The sequence below is a fragment of the Gossypium raimondii genome, chromosome 5 (genome assembly GCF_025698545.1).
Source record: "Gossypium raimondii isolate GPD5lz chromosome 5, ASM2569854v1, whole genome shotgun sequence".
Taxonomy (NCBI): domain Eukaryota; kingdom Viridiplantae; phylum Streptophyta; class Magnoliopsida; order Malvales; family Malvaceae; genus Gossypium; species Gossypium raimondii.
In genome coordinates, this window is record NC_068569.1 from 56,970,326 (window position 1) to 56,986,000 (window position 15,675).

Here is a 15,675-nt window from a genome sequence, read left to right on the forward strand (position 1 = left end):
AAGCAAATACTAACTATTTTAACTCAATTAATGTATATATTTTTAATTTCTTTTTATCGGGTTTACTCTTTTCTTTTAACATGCTTCAGCTCATTTCAATCCTTTGATGTCAATCGAGCTACAACTCAATTATCCGATTTACCAGTTTAATTAGTGAGATCATTCCATCTTTGAATTTATTTTTATAAAAGAAATTATCTTTTAATGTTAGATAAATAAATACCAATTATCTCATGCTCTAAGCCTTATTCATACCTGAGAACAAATTTAATAGTTAAATTATAAAATTACTAAATTTATAGCCTAAGAAATAAACTACTGTAAAGAATTTAATAATATTAAAAAGTCTAGTAATTAAAAATATTAAATTAAATAATTTCATTAAAAGGTAATTGTTGTTGAATTGAATCAAGAAATTGACTAACTACAGCTGATAAATATAGTTAACTGAAATTCATATAACCCTACCAAACCTTCTAAGCTCACATGGATATAAAAACAACTATCCCCTGCATTTCTTTTCATTAAGCTTCTTGCTGTGGATTTGAAATAACAATCGTGTTTGTTGTGTATATATATATATATATATATATATATATATATATAAAAGGCATCAGATATGGGTCATGAAGTTGCAGAAGACAGTCAATCTCCATTGCTGCCCACTTCTTCTTCCTCAACTGATGTATCAGCAGTGCTTGTTAAAAGAACTGGTATTTATATATATATATTCTTTTAACTGATGAACTTTTTTATGTTCTATTAACTGGTTCGACTCTGTCGATCGTTCATTACTTTCCTACCTAAATATTGCAAGAAGATAGATGGTAAACATATCAATTAGCCTCTAATGTTCTGCTACTTGAATTGCTAGCTATGTATGAATGCAGGGGGCGTAGGGAGTGGTGGGTAGGCCTCTAAATGGAAAATTGCAGCTTTAGACCTCTCACAATTCATAAAACTTAAGTTATTTGCCTCCTACAAAAAATGTTAAAATTTTGATTTAGTCCTTTTGAAAACTATATATATACATATTTTGATTTCCCCTATATGTATGTATGTATGATTGTGTTTCAAGGTGACTTTATGGTAGCGGTGATGCTAGGGGTAGGCAAGGGTAAATAGAGAGCTTGGCCACCCTTTAGCCTCATGGAAAATTGCTTTTTAGTCTCTTCCAAAAAAAAAAAATTTGTATTTTTGGCTCATCTGAAACCCTTCATTATTTATTTTAATTTTAACCCCCAAAATTTATAATTTTATCTCTGCTTTTGTCCCAGAAAGATAAAATTTGAAGTTTAATCCCTCTAAAGTTGAAAAGTTACAAATTAATAGAATAATAAAATTACATTTTACCCAAAATTTATAATTTCTGGGCCTAGCCCTATTTTGAAACCTAACTATGAATGAAAGGTGGCAAGAAAAAGCATGATGAGTTGAATGAGCACATATTGCTTTTGAATGGTAGATGCGGTTTGAAAGTGTGATATATATTTCATGGTTTTGACTGTTATATCAAACAAATTTAAAATTTAGTCTATATATTTTTATTTTTAAAATTCAGTCCTTTACTTTTAAATTTCAAAATTTAGGTCCAACAGTTAATATTGTTGGAATTATTTGTTAAATTTAAGCTCGTTACACGTCATTTTTTTAGTCGTATGCTTATCAAGTGAATTTTTTTTATTTTAAAATATCACGCCAACAAATTTAACGGCATTAACAGTTAAAATCTAACAAATAAAAAGACTAAATTTCTAGAAATTAAAATATAAGGACTAATCTCCAAATTTGTAAAGAGTATTAGTAATCATTGATAGTGACATCAGCTTTAAGCTTCCACATCCTTAATTTCAAACATTATGACGCAAAGACAGTTCAACTTGTTTTTATCCCTGAGTTGGGTTGATTTGGATGTTTAAAGCTTAGTTTTTCTATAATTTTATATTCCGATAACTTTGAATTTGAGTAATTCTTTTTGGTACTTATTACATTATTTTGAGTTCGGGGTTTGTTTAAGTTCGAATCAAAGAAATTTGACTTGTAAAGTTATTTGAATCATTTAATTTTAAATGATTAAATGTCAATTGTAATATGTTTGAATTATTTGTCGATAAAAGTATCATAGAGGTTCCTGTACTATGAGTTGGATTGCTTTTTTGTGTTTTTTACTAAAAAAATAGGTAAATTAGTCTTTGTACGTTAGATCAAAGAGCAAACTGATCATTCTGTTAAAAATTTCATCAATTTTTATTGTTAAAAACTAATCATTGTACGTTAACATGAGGCACACGTGGCATGCCATGTGTTACTATCTGACTATTCATCAGCTACGCTAGTTTTTAATAGTACAAATGGATGAAATTTTTAATTAGAAAGGACCAATTTGCTCATTAATTTAGCATACAGAGACTAGTTTATTTATTTTTTGAATAAAAAAGACAAATATAATCCGACTCCAAATATAGAGAATCCATGATTTTTATTATTATCATTTTACATCGTTATTGTACACATGCTTGTTCATGTTGATGTAAATGCATGCATGCATGTATTATGTGAAACATTATCCAATCTTCCGTACAAAAGAAAACCTGAATGGTAATTTAGGCTTTGAGGGAACACATATTTAGCATAAAATCTGCCTAATCTTTACTTGCTTTGGTAAAAACAGTAAATTAACGATTTTGGGTGTAAAATTTTAATAGAAATTGAAATGGGAATGTGAAGGGACACTGTGGACAGCAGTAGCACACATAATCACGGGAGTGATAGGGGCAGGAGTATTATCACTTGCGTGGAGCATTGCTCAGCTGGGATGGATTGCGGGCCCAATCTGTATGTTAGCATTTGCAGGTGTCACCATTGTTTCAACTTACCTTCTATGTGACTGCTACATGTTTCCTCACCCTGAATATGGCCCCAACCGAGTCAAATCTTACATGGATGCTGTTCGTTTCTATTTGGGTAACCCTTCAAAATTCTTATTTTGCTTCATCATGATTCTACCTTTATTATATGCATGTTGGGTTGGATTGGTATTGAATCGGTTGAATCAGGTTTTAAATTTTTCGAATAATTTTGAATTGTATTATTTTTTATTTGGGTTTTTGAGTCTATTTTCGATTAATTTAAGTTTGGGCTATTTTAGATTTATTTCATTTGAGTTTGAAGCTTGCATTTCTCAAGTCGAGTCATTTTGAGTTTTTTTTATAATAAATCATTTTATGTTTTGGTTACTTTATGTCTAGATTATTTCAGGTTTGAACTATTTTAGAATCAAGTTCGAAATATTTTGAGTTTCGTGGGTTGAAATGCTTGTTCAAGTCATTTTAAGTTGGATCTATTTCAAATATGGGTCAATCTAAGTGGATTTTAGTGAGTAATATATGAAAATAACAAAGGGACATGGCATTACACGTAATAATATGTTTATCGTATCATATTTTAAAATAACAAAACATAGATAAATTAATAATTATCATTTGTTGAGGACTGAAATTTTAAAATATGAAAAGTATATGAACTAAAATGACTAAATTAAAATATAAAGTTTAAACCCATAATTTTCATAAAGTATAGAGATTAATTAATAATAAAATTTAAATTGAATTTATATGCATAATTTAATGTATGTGTGTATGTATGTATGTGTGTGTATATATATATATATGAGAAATTATTTTATATATGGACTCTTCCACCACATCATCCACGATCTATTTCTAATTATTTAATGATATTTTAGTAAATTTTTCATGTTATTGATATATAATTTTGGTAATTTTTTATCCTAAATTTTGAAACTTTAAATCCGAACCTCAAACTTAAACTTAGATCCGGGGTTAAGGGTAAAAAATTATCAAAATTATATATGAATGATATGAAAAAGTTGTTAAAATATTATTAAATAATTAAAATGGACCACGAATGATGGGATAAGAATAATTTTTATATGTATATAATGTTATAGATAATTAGATAGGGAATCTACCACATATGTAGGCATTGACAGCCCTTGATTTATGGACTGAAAATTACTAAAATAAAAAGTACTATATATTATATTACTTACCATATAAGTCAAGATTGCATCTTGGTTTAATGTTCATTGCTTTTACTCATCTAATATATTTTATATAATGCTAATTGACAGTCTTCGGCCTGACTTATGTCTGTAAGGTGTTTGTCTTTTTTATTCAAAGAAATATTCTCCTTTTTTTTAATATTAAAATAAATGAATGTGTTTTTCACTCTAAAATGGCAATATATAGGTTCAGAGTTTTTACTACGCTGAAAATATAGTTGTTTCTGTGTATGCATTGCAGGAGAGAAGCAGCACAAAGTGAGTGGAGTAATAACACAGGAGAGCTTGTATGGGAATAATCTTGCCTATGTCATCACCTCTGCCAGCAGCATCAAGTAAGCTCCATTCCCCTTCCTCTTTTAGCTCTTGCATATAGACGTGTTAAATCTTGGTGTCATTAAATTATTAGTAAAAAATTATAAATTAGTCATCGAATTACTCACAAGTTTTCATTTAAGTTATTAGGCTGTTAAAATTATTGTTATACGATCTTCTCTACTCACACCACTTAAACCAATCGAAAGCTCTATTTCTCATTCTTTTTTATAATTTTGTTTTTTTAATTAACCAACTTTAAACATTACGGATCTACAACCTAAAATCCAAATAACTTTCTTATCCGACTTCTAATATTGACTGCCAAATCGACTTAAATTTATGATATATACATGTATTATGTGGTTTTTGATAAGTAGTTGACCACATCAGAGAAACAAAAAACAACAAAATGTTATTAATGTTCCTGTTTTCTGGTCTTCTCGAAAAGCTGAAGTCTTTTGGATTGTCAAACTTTGTTGCGTGACAAGATTTGCTTCATCTTTTCCAAATGCTTTTACCTCTTTCATTTGTCCATTCAGAAAACAAGTACCAACTCCCATCACATAGAGTGTATTCCAGCCCAACTTGAATACTAGTAAACTCGAGTACTTGAGATATAGTCAAACACACACCAATAATCAAAGAGATTACAAGTTGCAAGACTTATACAAAAATTGCTGTTAACATCAAGATCATCACGCTTGAATAGATTTGTCAATCAGGACTGATAAATAATTGGGTTGAGTTTTGACATTTTTAGGTTATTCTAAGTATTAAATCCTTCGAATTTATCATTTCTAAGTTATTTAATTAAACCAATTTGAATTTAGATAATTTCAAATGTCTCAATTAAATTTTGTTCAGATCAATTTTAATTTCAATAAATAAATTGAAGTTATTAATCTAATCAAATCAACCATTATATAAACTTTTCCCAAGGGTCCATGATATGGATGCTACATTACTTGTGGGCTCAAATAAAAACAGCTCATTGTTTTGGGATTTTCTTCATAGACAAAAACATCATATTGTTTGTAATAGAGGTGCTCATGGGCCGGGTCGGGTTGGGTCGGGCCGGGTCTAAAAATTTATGGTCCACTTCTTAGGCCCGGCCCAGCCCGAAATATGGGTTTGAAATTTTGTCCAGGCCCGGCCCGGGAAAAAATTTCTAAGCCTGAGCCCGGCCCGGTCCAGCCCATTTTTTAATAAACACCAAAAATTTATTTTAAAAATAAAAAATAAAAAATAAAAAAGTATTTTAAAAATATTTTAAAATTAAAAAAAATAAAAATATATATTTATTATATTCGGGCCGGCCCGGGTTAAAAAAGTGGTGCCTGAGGCCCGGCTCATTTTCTAAACAGGCCTCATTTTTTGCCCAAGCACATATTTCGAGCCTATATTTTTACCTGAACCTTCCCATATTTCGGGCAAGCCGTCGGCCATGAGCACCTCTAGTTTGTACTCAACACATTTATTTATTAGAGCAGTAACAAACAATAAGTGTTATGAACATCACATATATAATAAGGTAATTACATATTATTATTTACTATCATGATAGGTTAGTCCTTACAAGTGATCTAATTTGATTAAGGTTTATTGGGCTTTAAATTATTAAATAAAATATGGGTTAAATATGTGTAGAAACTCTAGTAATTCAGTTCTAATTAATTTCTAATTAATGATGGCTAATTAAGAATTAGGGCTAATGTACCAAAGTTATATATATTAGTAAAGAGAGCAAATATTCCCTGAATTTATTAGTGTGCTAATTTGGAAGATCAAATGTTAATATCCAGTAAAAAACTTTTAAGAAATTGATTCAGTTATGCTTCCGCATCTAATTTTATTCTTATTTTATTCTTAATAATTTGACATGACAGATCCTGATTTATGATTTCTTATTTATGATTCTAACAGCAATTAGTTTCGCAATTACGCAAATCATGGTCCCTTGTAACAATACCTTCTTTTACATCAAACCATGAAAAATCACCTTTGTTTTGCATATATGAAAGTTGTGTGACCTCACCCATCTCCTCAGCAAATTCGGTAGAATTTGTTGCCATACCCTTAGCGGTGCATACGGTGGAACGACAACTATTTGAGGCTCAAAGTTTTTGAATGTATGATTTCATGCATCCATAAATGAACGGAGAATCTTTGACTAGTAGAGATGAACTTTAATAGTATTTCATCCAAACATACATATATCAATTTTTAATAGTAGAGATGAATAGAATTTTTAACAGAAGAATCAGATTATTCTTTAATCTAACATAAAAAAATTAATTGTCTATCTTTTAATAGAAGTGAAAATATATTATAACTTTTAGTATAAGATACTTCATAATACTTTTATCGGAATATGGGTGGGAGCGATAGTGTTACTCATAAATTAATGGTTTTTGGCACATGTGTTGCTTGTTTTTTGAAACATTTCAAATACAAACAAAGAGAGAACATTATTGCAACCGTCATCCGCATGGGGTGGAATGGATCTTCACCTTGTCTCTCATTTTCCTTGGTGTTGTCGTCTAAAACAAGCAACAACTAGCTATAGCCATAGCCTTAGGCTTAGGCATAGTTTAAGAATCATGGAGTACTCTATTCAAATTAAGGGTGGTTTGATAAAGTGATTGTCAATAAAGAGCTGTACCTAAATTTTTTTATGCAAACTAAGCTGGTCCTTATTTCATTTTAATAAGACTAGCCAACCAATCCCTTACCAACCACTAGTTCCCTATCCTAAGATTCTAATGACAACCCATTAGTTACTGCAATTATATGTATCTATCTATCCATATCTATATGTATGTGTGTATGTGTGGGAGAGGACAGACATGGTTAAAGGATGAACGGCTCCTTAGTCTCTCTTTTGAAAATTTTCCTTTGGAAAAATACCTTGATTTAGACCACAAAGAACGAATATTCTCTACTAAAGCTGCACCAGTTGCATTCTATAGATGTATAGTATTGGTACTACAAGGTCAAGCTTCACCACTTCCAGCATTTTTAGTTTCTCTAACTATACTACTGGTTGGTTAGTGTGTGTGTGTATATATATAATATAGTTTACTATATAGACACACACTCTTTCACCCCTTATTCTTAAATCTCTCCCCACAATTTCTCTGTGTTTGAGTAAGGTCCGATGATTTAGTGGTTCTTTCTAGATAGACTGGGATCTGAGGAGTGATTAAAGATTACCAGAGGGAGCACAAGCAATAAAGGTTTTTCAAGTATCCTCTTTTTGTTATCATATGATGAAAAGAAAGATGCATGCACGTATGAATGAGTAGGCAAATGTATAAATTACAAGTTTCCCATTCCATGTTTCTTACAATATCTTCTAGCAGTTTGCCAACTTGTCGTGTTGGCATCTCTAACTATATTAAGCTGTCTGGAAAAAAAAAAAACTAGAAATAGACCTTTTGTTTGTCTTTGAAAGATCATCTTGCTAGTGCTCCCCTCATCTTTTGGATTTAGAGATGATCATTCTTTTAGTGTGATTCAAGAGCTATACAACTTTATGTTATGATATCTGAAAGAAGCATGTTACTTTAAGGGCTAAGGGTGATATTTGGTGTTGTATTTGAATTTAGCCTTAGACCCTTTATTTTGTGTGCACAGCTCATAAGTTTTCTTATTGAAATCCATCGCTTGCTTCCAAGTACTGGCCTACAATGGCGGTTCAACACTCCCTTGAACTAGATAATGGTTCCTGTGACGATGATGGACATCCCGCAAGAACGGGTAATGGAGATTTCAGGACTAGAACGCTTTTAATTAGTTTTGTGTTATTCGGTTTTGGTCCAACGGAGCTTTAACTTTACGGTGTGTATGTGTGGGAACTCAATCAGGGACCTTGTGGAGTTGTGTTGCACACATAATTACTGCTGTTATAGGCTCTGGAGTATTGTCCTTGGCTTGGAGTACTTCACAGCTAGGATGGTTAGCAGGACCTATTGCCTTGCTTATCTTTGCTATTATCACCTATCTTTCGGCTTTCCTTCTTTCCGATTGTTATCGGACCAACGATGGAACACGAAACAAGTCTTACATGGACGCTGTTCGGATGTATCTTGGTAGTTTTTAAACTAAACTTGTCGCTAAAATCCCTGTCTGGTTTCAATGTCCTTTTACAACTTAGCCTACTATGAAGCCTAATTTGGTTGAGTGATAGTTCAGGTAGAAAGCGGACATGGATGTGTGCTTTGCTTCAGAACCTGAGCTTGTATGGGACTGATATTGCTTATGTAATTACTACTTCAACCAGTATGAGGTACTTGATGAACCCTTTAGTTTACCATTTTGTTGCTTACTAAGGCATTCAAATAGCGCCGATATAGCGGTATAGCGGCCGCCACCGCTATCGGAAAAACGGTTGAGAATTTAATTCACAACCATAGCGGCCGCAATAAGCGGTGAATATCGGCAATAACAGCCCGCCATTCCCGTTTTCAGGCTAATTCATAGAGTTAAAAAAACGGAAAAAAAAAATAAAAGAAGAAGATAGAGAGAACATTGCTGTTAGACAGAGAAAACTTAACCAGAAGATGGAGAGTAGAGAAGACGAGGAAGATAGTCAAAGGAAAAAATATATGAAATGATTGTAAACATATTTATATTTAAATATATAATATTTTTAGAACTGTGTATTTAATATATAAAAGTATTAATATTAAATCAATTAAAATATCATAAAATATTTTAAAATTATTAGAAAATAGTTTTTATGATTGTAATTATAATATTTTATTTTAAAAATTTACAATAAATTGTGCAAAATAAAAAAATTCACCATGCGCAACCACTATTAAGTAAAGCGATCACAACCCTATTATCAATTCACTCTTTGATTAATGTATAGGATTTTCTCATTTTTAGATAAAAGGGTAAAATGTAATTTGATTTCTATATTCTTTTCATGAAAGTGTTTTAAGTTTTTTTTTTTTTTTTTGTTTAATTGAGTTTGATTCTTTATTTGGGTTTTTTTTTCCCTAAAACAGAGCAATTCAGAAATCAAACTGTTACCATAGAGAAGGGCATAAAGCAGCATGTTCATATGGAGATACTACATATATGTTGCTATTTGGAGGTGTTCAAGTAGTGATGTCACAGATACCAGATTTCCATAACATGGAGTGGCTTTCAGTTGTTGCTGCAATCATGTCCTTTACTTACTCTTTCATAGGGTTTGGACTTGGATTTGCACAAGTGATAGGTATGATTACCTGGGAAACTTGCTTTCTAATTTTCTTCATTTGTGTTTACTTATTCAAACTTCTTCTCATCAACAATTTAAATTTCAGATTCCTGAACAAGTAATCCATACTTCGAAGGACCTAAACTTCAAATCATCCGAACAAGTAACTTAAAATAACTTCAACTCGAGTATCAAACCCGCAATGACTCAACTCGGAAAAAACCCCAAAATGATTGAAAGTTCTAAAACTAACCCGACCTGCCTAATTGACCGGTTTACTATCCAACACAACAAGAAGAAACTATAACCTGGTGTCATATTTAGTTTTTATAAGGTTTATCTGAATTCTGAGAACAAAAAGATAACTATAGTATGAGTGGATTGGCTTGAAGACACTGTTTTCTTTCCCCCATGATTGCAGAAAATGGGAGGATTCAAGGGAGTATAACAGGAGTGCCTGCTGATAGTGTTGCTGATAAACTATGGTTAGTATTTCAGGCACTTGGAGACATTGCATTTGCTTATCCATATTCAATTATCCTTCTTGAAATACAGGTATGGTTTCATTTCCTTTTTAAAACAAATTGAGCTGAAATCTCATGTGAACCTGGGATTTTGAAGCCATCTAAAATTTATAAAATTGATTGAATACAGGATACCTTGAAGTCACCTCCACCAGAGAACAAGACCATGAAAACAGCTTCAATGATTGCAATCTTTGTAACAACATTTTTCTACCTCTGTTGTGGTTGCTTTGGATATGCTGCCTTTGGCAACAATACGCCAGGAAATCTCTTGACGGGATTTGGATTTTATGAGCCTTATTGGCTTATTGACTTTGCTAACGCTTGCATTGTTCTTCATCTGGTGGGTGGATATCAGGTATGTCACTCGACCTTAGCTGTGAATCCAATATGGGTTTGTTTTTAAGATTTTATATATTTGGAGAGTCTTTAAACGATCATATCCCTATACCTAGTCTGTCAATTCTTATATGAACACAAAATATGAGTTCATTAACCCGAACCAAACCCAACCAAGCCCGATTTGATCATCAAAAGTCAACAATATGAACTTAAACCCGAAATGGTCCAAGCTTGAACATGAAACTGAATTGAACATGAAACAACTGAAACCTGAAATGATCTAACATTAAATGACTCGAGCAAGTAATCCAAAATTATCATAACCTGAAGCTACAAAACACAAAATGATATGAAACTGTAATGACCTAACTGAAATGAACCTTAAACTGAAATGACCCCAAATTTTAAAAACCTGAATGGACCCCATCAATCCAATCTACCTATAGGTAAAAGTATCATGGAGGTTTTTGTACTAGGAGCCAGATTACATTTTGTTCCTTCTACTTAGAAAACATGTAAATTAGTTTCTACAGGTTAGATCAAAGAGCAAACTAGTTTGTCTATTAAAAGTTTCATCCATTTTTACTTTTAAAAACTTGTCTTTGTTTGTTAGCATGAGGTACACTTGGCATACCACGTGTTAATGTCTGGTTATTCCATCAACTACGCTAGCTTTTAACAGTACAAATGGATGAAGTTTATAATAGAAAGAACCAATTTGCTCTTTAATCTAATGTATGGACTAATTTGCTCATTTTCTGAGTAAAGGGGACAAAATGCAATTTGACTCCTACTATAGGGGCTTTCATGGTAGTTTTACCTCTACCCATATTGATAGGTCTATTTATACTCATGTCCAAATATGTATACAAAACTGACGTAGAATATTTCAAGAAAATAAATGAATTAGAAGTTCGTAGATGTTAAAGCTTTAGTGCTTACAATCGATCATGTTTGACCATCCTATTCTTTTTGGTGTTCAGATATTTAGTCAGCCAGTGTTTGCATTTGTGGAAAGATGGTTTACCAACAAGTTCCCAAGCAGTGGGTTTGTGAATAACTTCTACACTATCAAACTCCCATTGCTGCCTTCATTTCAAATGAATCCTCTGAAGATATGCTTTAGAACAGCCTATGTTGCATCCACAACTGTGATTGCAATGATCTTCCCATACTTCAACCAGGTTTTAGGAGTGTTGGGGGCATTGAATTTTTGGCCTTTGGCTATATATTTTCCAGTGGAGATGTACTTTGTGCAGAAGAAAATCCAACCCTGGACCAGAAAATGGGTTGTTCTTAGGAGTTTCAGCTTTTTCTGCTTGCTTGTCAGTATTGTGGGATTGATAGGGTCGATTGAGGGACTTATTAGTGCAAAATTTGGGTAAAAGACTGTAAAGGAAAGACTACATATTATGTTTTCTTGACATAATGTATTTCATGAACTTCAAGCTTGACATTGGATTTTTTTTTTCTCAAAATATAGCTCAATTTACAAATATGTCAAGTTATTCATATGTAGTGTCTTCAAGTTTCCTGATGCTTATATAATGTGGGTAGAAGAGAAGAGAGCTGCACTACCCTCACAGTCTGTCCTTCCCAAAAGGACTCATAGACAATACCCCTCCCCCTCTTCCATTTTTTCTTTTTAAGCTTTAAGATATTTAGTAAAACTAATTTAATATATTTTACAAAATTCTAAAATCTTAAATTTTAAACACTAAATTACAATAATATTATGTAAATCCAAAACACTAGACTCTAAAATCTTAATATTAAATTTAGTAAGGTTAGTTTAATATTTTTTTTATAAAATTCTAAAACCCTAAACCGTATACCCTAAACCCTAGACACTAAATCTTAATACCAAAGAATGTTACATTTTCGTCAATCTTATCTTTACAAATTCACTTATATTTATATCTTAATTTATTAATATCATGTCCACAATATAATTCACGTAACTTTTATTACTAAACTTTCATAACAAAGAAGTTTACTGTGCAACAGTCACATTTTATTCATATCTCATTTATCGAAATTGATAATCAAGTTTCATTTGAAATTACCAAACTAGACATCCATCACTAATATAAAAATTTTATCAGAATTTATATGTAAACCAATTAATACAGTTTAGTAAAAATTCATATAATGTTTTCATTTGTTTCTCTTGAAAATAACTCATTAACCTTTATATGCATATAAAGTTTATCTCCTAACTATTTTTGTACAATTTTAATGATATTTCAAAGTCAGAATTAGGGAACCCAAAATCAATTTGACATTCCCTCACTTAAATTTGTTTATCTCATAATCTACAGTTCCATTGCTTACGCCGTTTCTTTTATACAGAACTAGACTCAATAAGCTTTAATTTCATGTTTGGTTCAACCTCTAACTTAACTTCTACAATTTTTAGTGAATTTTCAAAGTTGAACTAGTTTTGATGTCCAGAATTATTTCAATGAAAATTTTACTTATTAACACTCGTACCAACATTTAACACTTATTTCACTTATCAATTATTAGAATACAAGATCATTAGGTTATACATAACACTAAAATTTTGATTATTATTAAATATAATGCTTTAAACTTACACTTCTTTTAACATATAAATCCATTCACATTACCACTTCTCATAATACAGTTCATATCAGTCTCTTATTCAAAATTTTAAAATTTTATTACTTCATTACTCATAAATTTCTTTCCATCACTAATATTTTAATTAGAATCTCATACTATATATTTATTTCATAACATAATTCAGTGAAATATAAATAAGATTAATATGAATACATAATTCACATTTCCTTCTGGGTGGTTATAGAAATTCTCAAGGATTTGGGGTGAATTACTGGAATTATATGAAAAAAAAGACTAAATTGTAAATCCAATGACCAAGATTTCCTCTTACTTTTCAATTTGATCCAGTAGTCCTTATTTTCCCAACACTCCTTGATTTTTCAATTAAAAATCTTATTTGAGAAATGACCATTTTGCCCTTCAATAATGTTTACAATTATTCTTATTGTCACTATTCACTTTTGGTAAAATTCCACTTCTAGTCCCTCTACGATTCCCTCTAATTCAATTTAATCCTTTTATACTTTTAATTTTCACAATTTTTCCCCGGAAATTTTCACACTCTTACGATTTAGCCAATACCCCGAATTTAGTTTTCTCAACACACTAGTGTTTTCAATTCTCTCCAATATCCAACTATCTTCTATTCTAACACTAATTAATAATTCATATTTTATTTACCAAGAAGAATCTAACACTTATTCCCCCTAAATTAAACGGTTTACGATCAAGAGGGTTTTAGGGATGTTACAAGGTGAATAAATTTATTAGGGAGTGTGATAGTTTTCAAAGGTATAAGTGTGAAACCACAACACCTCTAAAGATTACTTCAGCCTCTACCAATTCCTGAAGCAACTTGGTCTAGTTTTAGTATGGATTTCATAGAAGGGCCATCTCTCTTTTGGCAGAAATGTTATATTCGTGGTGGTCGACAGATTAACCGAGTATGCCCGCTTTATAAGGTTGAAACATCCCTATATAGCCAAGGATGTGGCTCAGGTCTATTTTGGCAATGTATTCAAATCACATGGGGGAGCCAATGACTATTATGAGCAATAAGAATCCAATATTTATTAGCAAATTTTGGCAAGAGTTGTTTAACTTACAAGGAGTTAGCTTGCAGTTATCAACTACATACCATCTTCAGATAAGCGGTCAAATTGGTGGCTATCCTGGCATAGTGATGGTACAACTCAAATTATCACATGCTAATCATATGAATTTTTGGAAGCTTTGTATGATGCTCTCCACCAGTACACACCCCTTATATACCAAATAGCTCACAAGTGGAGCAAGTTGGTAACCAGCCATTAGCTAGAGAGGAATTGATGCTACTACTCATACATCACTTACTCCAGGAACAACAAAGGATGAAATTGTAGGCTGATTAACATAGAGTGGACTGCAATTTCAGGTTGGGGATTAGAACTACTCAAGTCTGCAACCTTAAAGGTAGAATTTTTCAGTTGATAGGCAATTTAAAAAGTTGTCCCCTAGGTATTTTGGTCCCTACAAAGTGGTTGACAGGATAGGAAATGTAACCTACAAGCTAGAACTGCCTGCTGAATCCCAACTCCTCCATGTATTCTGTGTCCCAGCTAAAAAGAAAGATAGTAGATCATCAATAGTCAGGGTCCCAACAATCAATACCAAATGCAGCCCCTGGGATGGAACCAACATCTGTATTGGCTTGAATGAGGGTTAAGAGAGGGAACAAACCTACTATACAGATATTGGTGCAGTACACCAACTCCTTCCCTGAAGATGCGACCTGGGTGTACTTATACATGTACAACAGAAGTTCCCAAGTTCTAGCCTTGAGGATAAAGTTGTGGCTAAGGGGAGGCATTAATATGAGGGAGAACTAATCAATTAAGTAGCTAATTGGTTGTCAGTGTCAATTGGCAGTTAATGATTAGCAGCTTACTTTCAATTCAGTGCATAAATAATCCATTGAGGCTATGTAACATCTGATGAACTTCAAGAAATTACAGCACTAGCTCATTCTCTCTTCATTTTTATTTCTCCTATTTTGTCCTTTCTTGATTTGGTCTTGTTCAAGGGTTATTCTTCATTTTCTAACTCTTCTACTTCAGCTTAGTTTCCCTACATCTTAGAATACAACACTCCCACCAAAATTTTTGTATCTCTTGATTCTCGTAAATTAAGATGAAGGACTATAAATAGATTTGTCAATTTTAACCCAACTCGGTTAATCTCAATCTAAATCTTACTTGATTCAGTTTGACCATTAAAAATCAATAACTCGAACCGGCCCAACCTAAACTTGATAATGACCTAAACTCGAAATTATCCTAACAACTAACTTGAAATGACCTGTATTCAAGTGTCAAATCCAAATAAAAAGTTCACCGATTGACCCACGACCCAAAATGATTCACAAATTTCAAAAACTAAATTGAACATATCCAAATTAACTTAACCCAAAATCAATTTGATGGGTGTAATTTACAGTTCTATTTATTTACTTCATATTGTTTGTGAAAGAGTTTTGAGCAGCAATTTCTTGCTGGTCGATGGATAGGCTATACAACTTAGAGCCAACGGGCAGGCTTTAGATTCATCAAAGATCCAAGTTTTAGCTT

General features: G+C 31.9%; 1 protein-coding gene across 14 annotated transcripts; it reads left to right on the top strand.

Moving 5' to 3' along the window:
• The first annotated feature begins 540 nt into the window (after positions 1–540).
• Positions 541–11,992, top strand: LOC105768618 (probable amino acid permease 7). Of its 14 annotated transcripts, XM_012588649.2 has the most exons (9): positions 2,913–2,964; positions 4,326–4,419; positions 8,039–8,161; positions 8,269–8,493; positions 8,597–8,690; positions 9,418–9,632; positions 10,036–10,169; positions 10,269–10,496; positions 11,464–11,992. In XM_012588649.2, exons 3-9 carry the CDS (start codon positions 8,092–8,094, stop codon positions 11,863–11,865), a joined length of 1,368 nt encoding a protein of 455 aa, XP_012444103.1. In that variant the 5' UTR covers positions 2,913–2,964; positions 4,326–4,419; positions 8,039–8,091; the 3' UTR covers positions 11,866–11,992. The 14 variants fall into 14 exon arrangements, with proteins under 14 accessions (XP_052486641.1, XP_052486642.1, XP_012444098.1 ...); XM_052630681.1 differs by lacking the exons at positions 8,039–8,161; positions 8,269–8,493 and adding an exon at positions 541–713 and having other exon boundaries at positions 2,706–2,964; positions 8,592–8,690; XM_052630682.1 differs by lacking the exons at positions 8,039–8,161; positions 8,269–8,493 and adding an exon at positions 542–713 and having other exon boundaries at positions 2,728–2,964; positions 8,592–8,690.
• The last annotated feature ends 3,683 nt before the right edge of the window (positions 11,993–15,675 follow it).

Coding starts and splice junctions, on each gene's coding strand:
- LOC105768618 (XM_052630681.1), top strand. CDS start 627: ATGAAGTTGCAGAAGACAGTCAATCTCCATTGCTGCCCACTTCTTCTT. Junction 8,691..9,417: donor ACTACTTCAACCAGTATGAG/GTACTTGATGAA, acceptor TCCCTAAAACAG/AGCAATTCAGAAATCAAACT. Junction 9,633..10,035: donor TGGATTTGCACAAGTGATAG/GTATGATTACCT, acceptor CCATGATTGCAG/AAAATGGGAGGATTCAAGGG.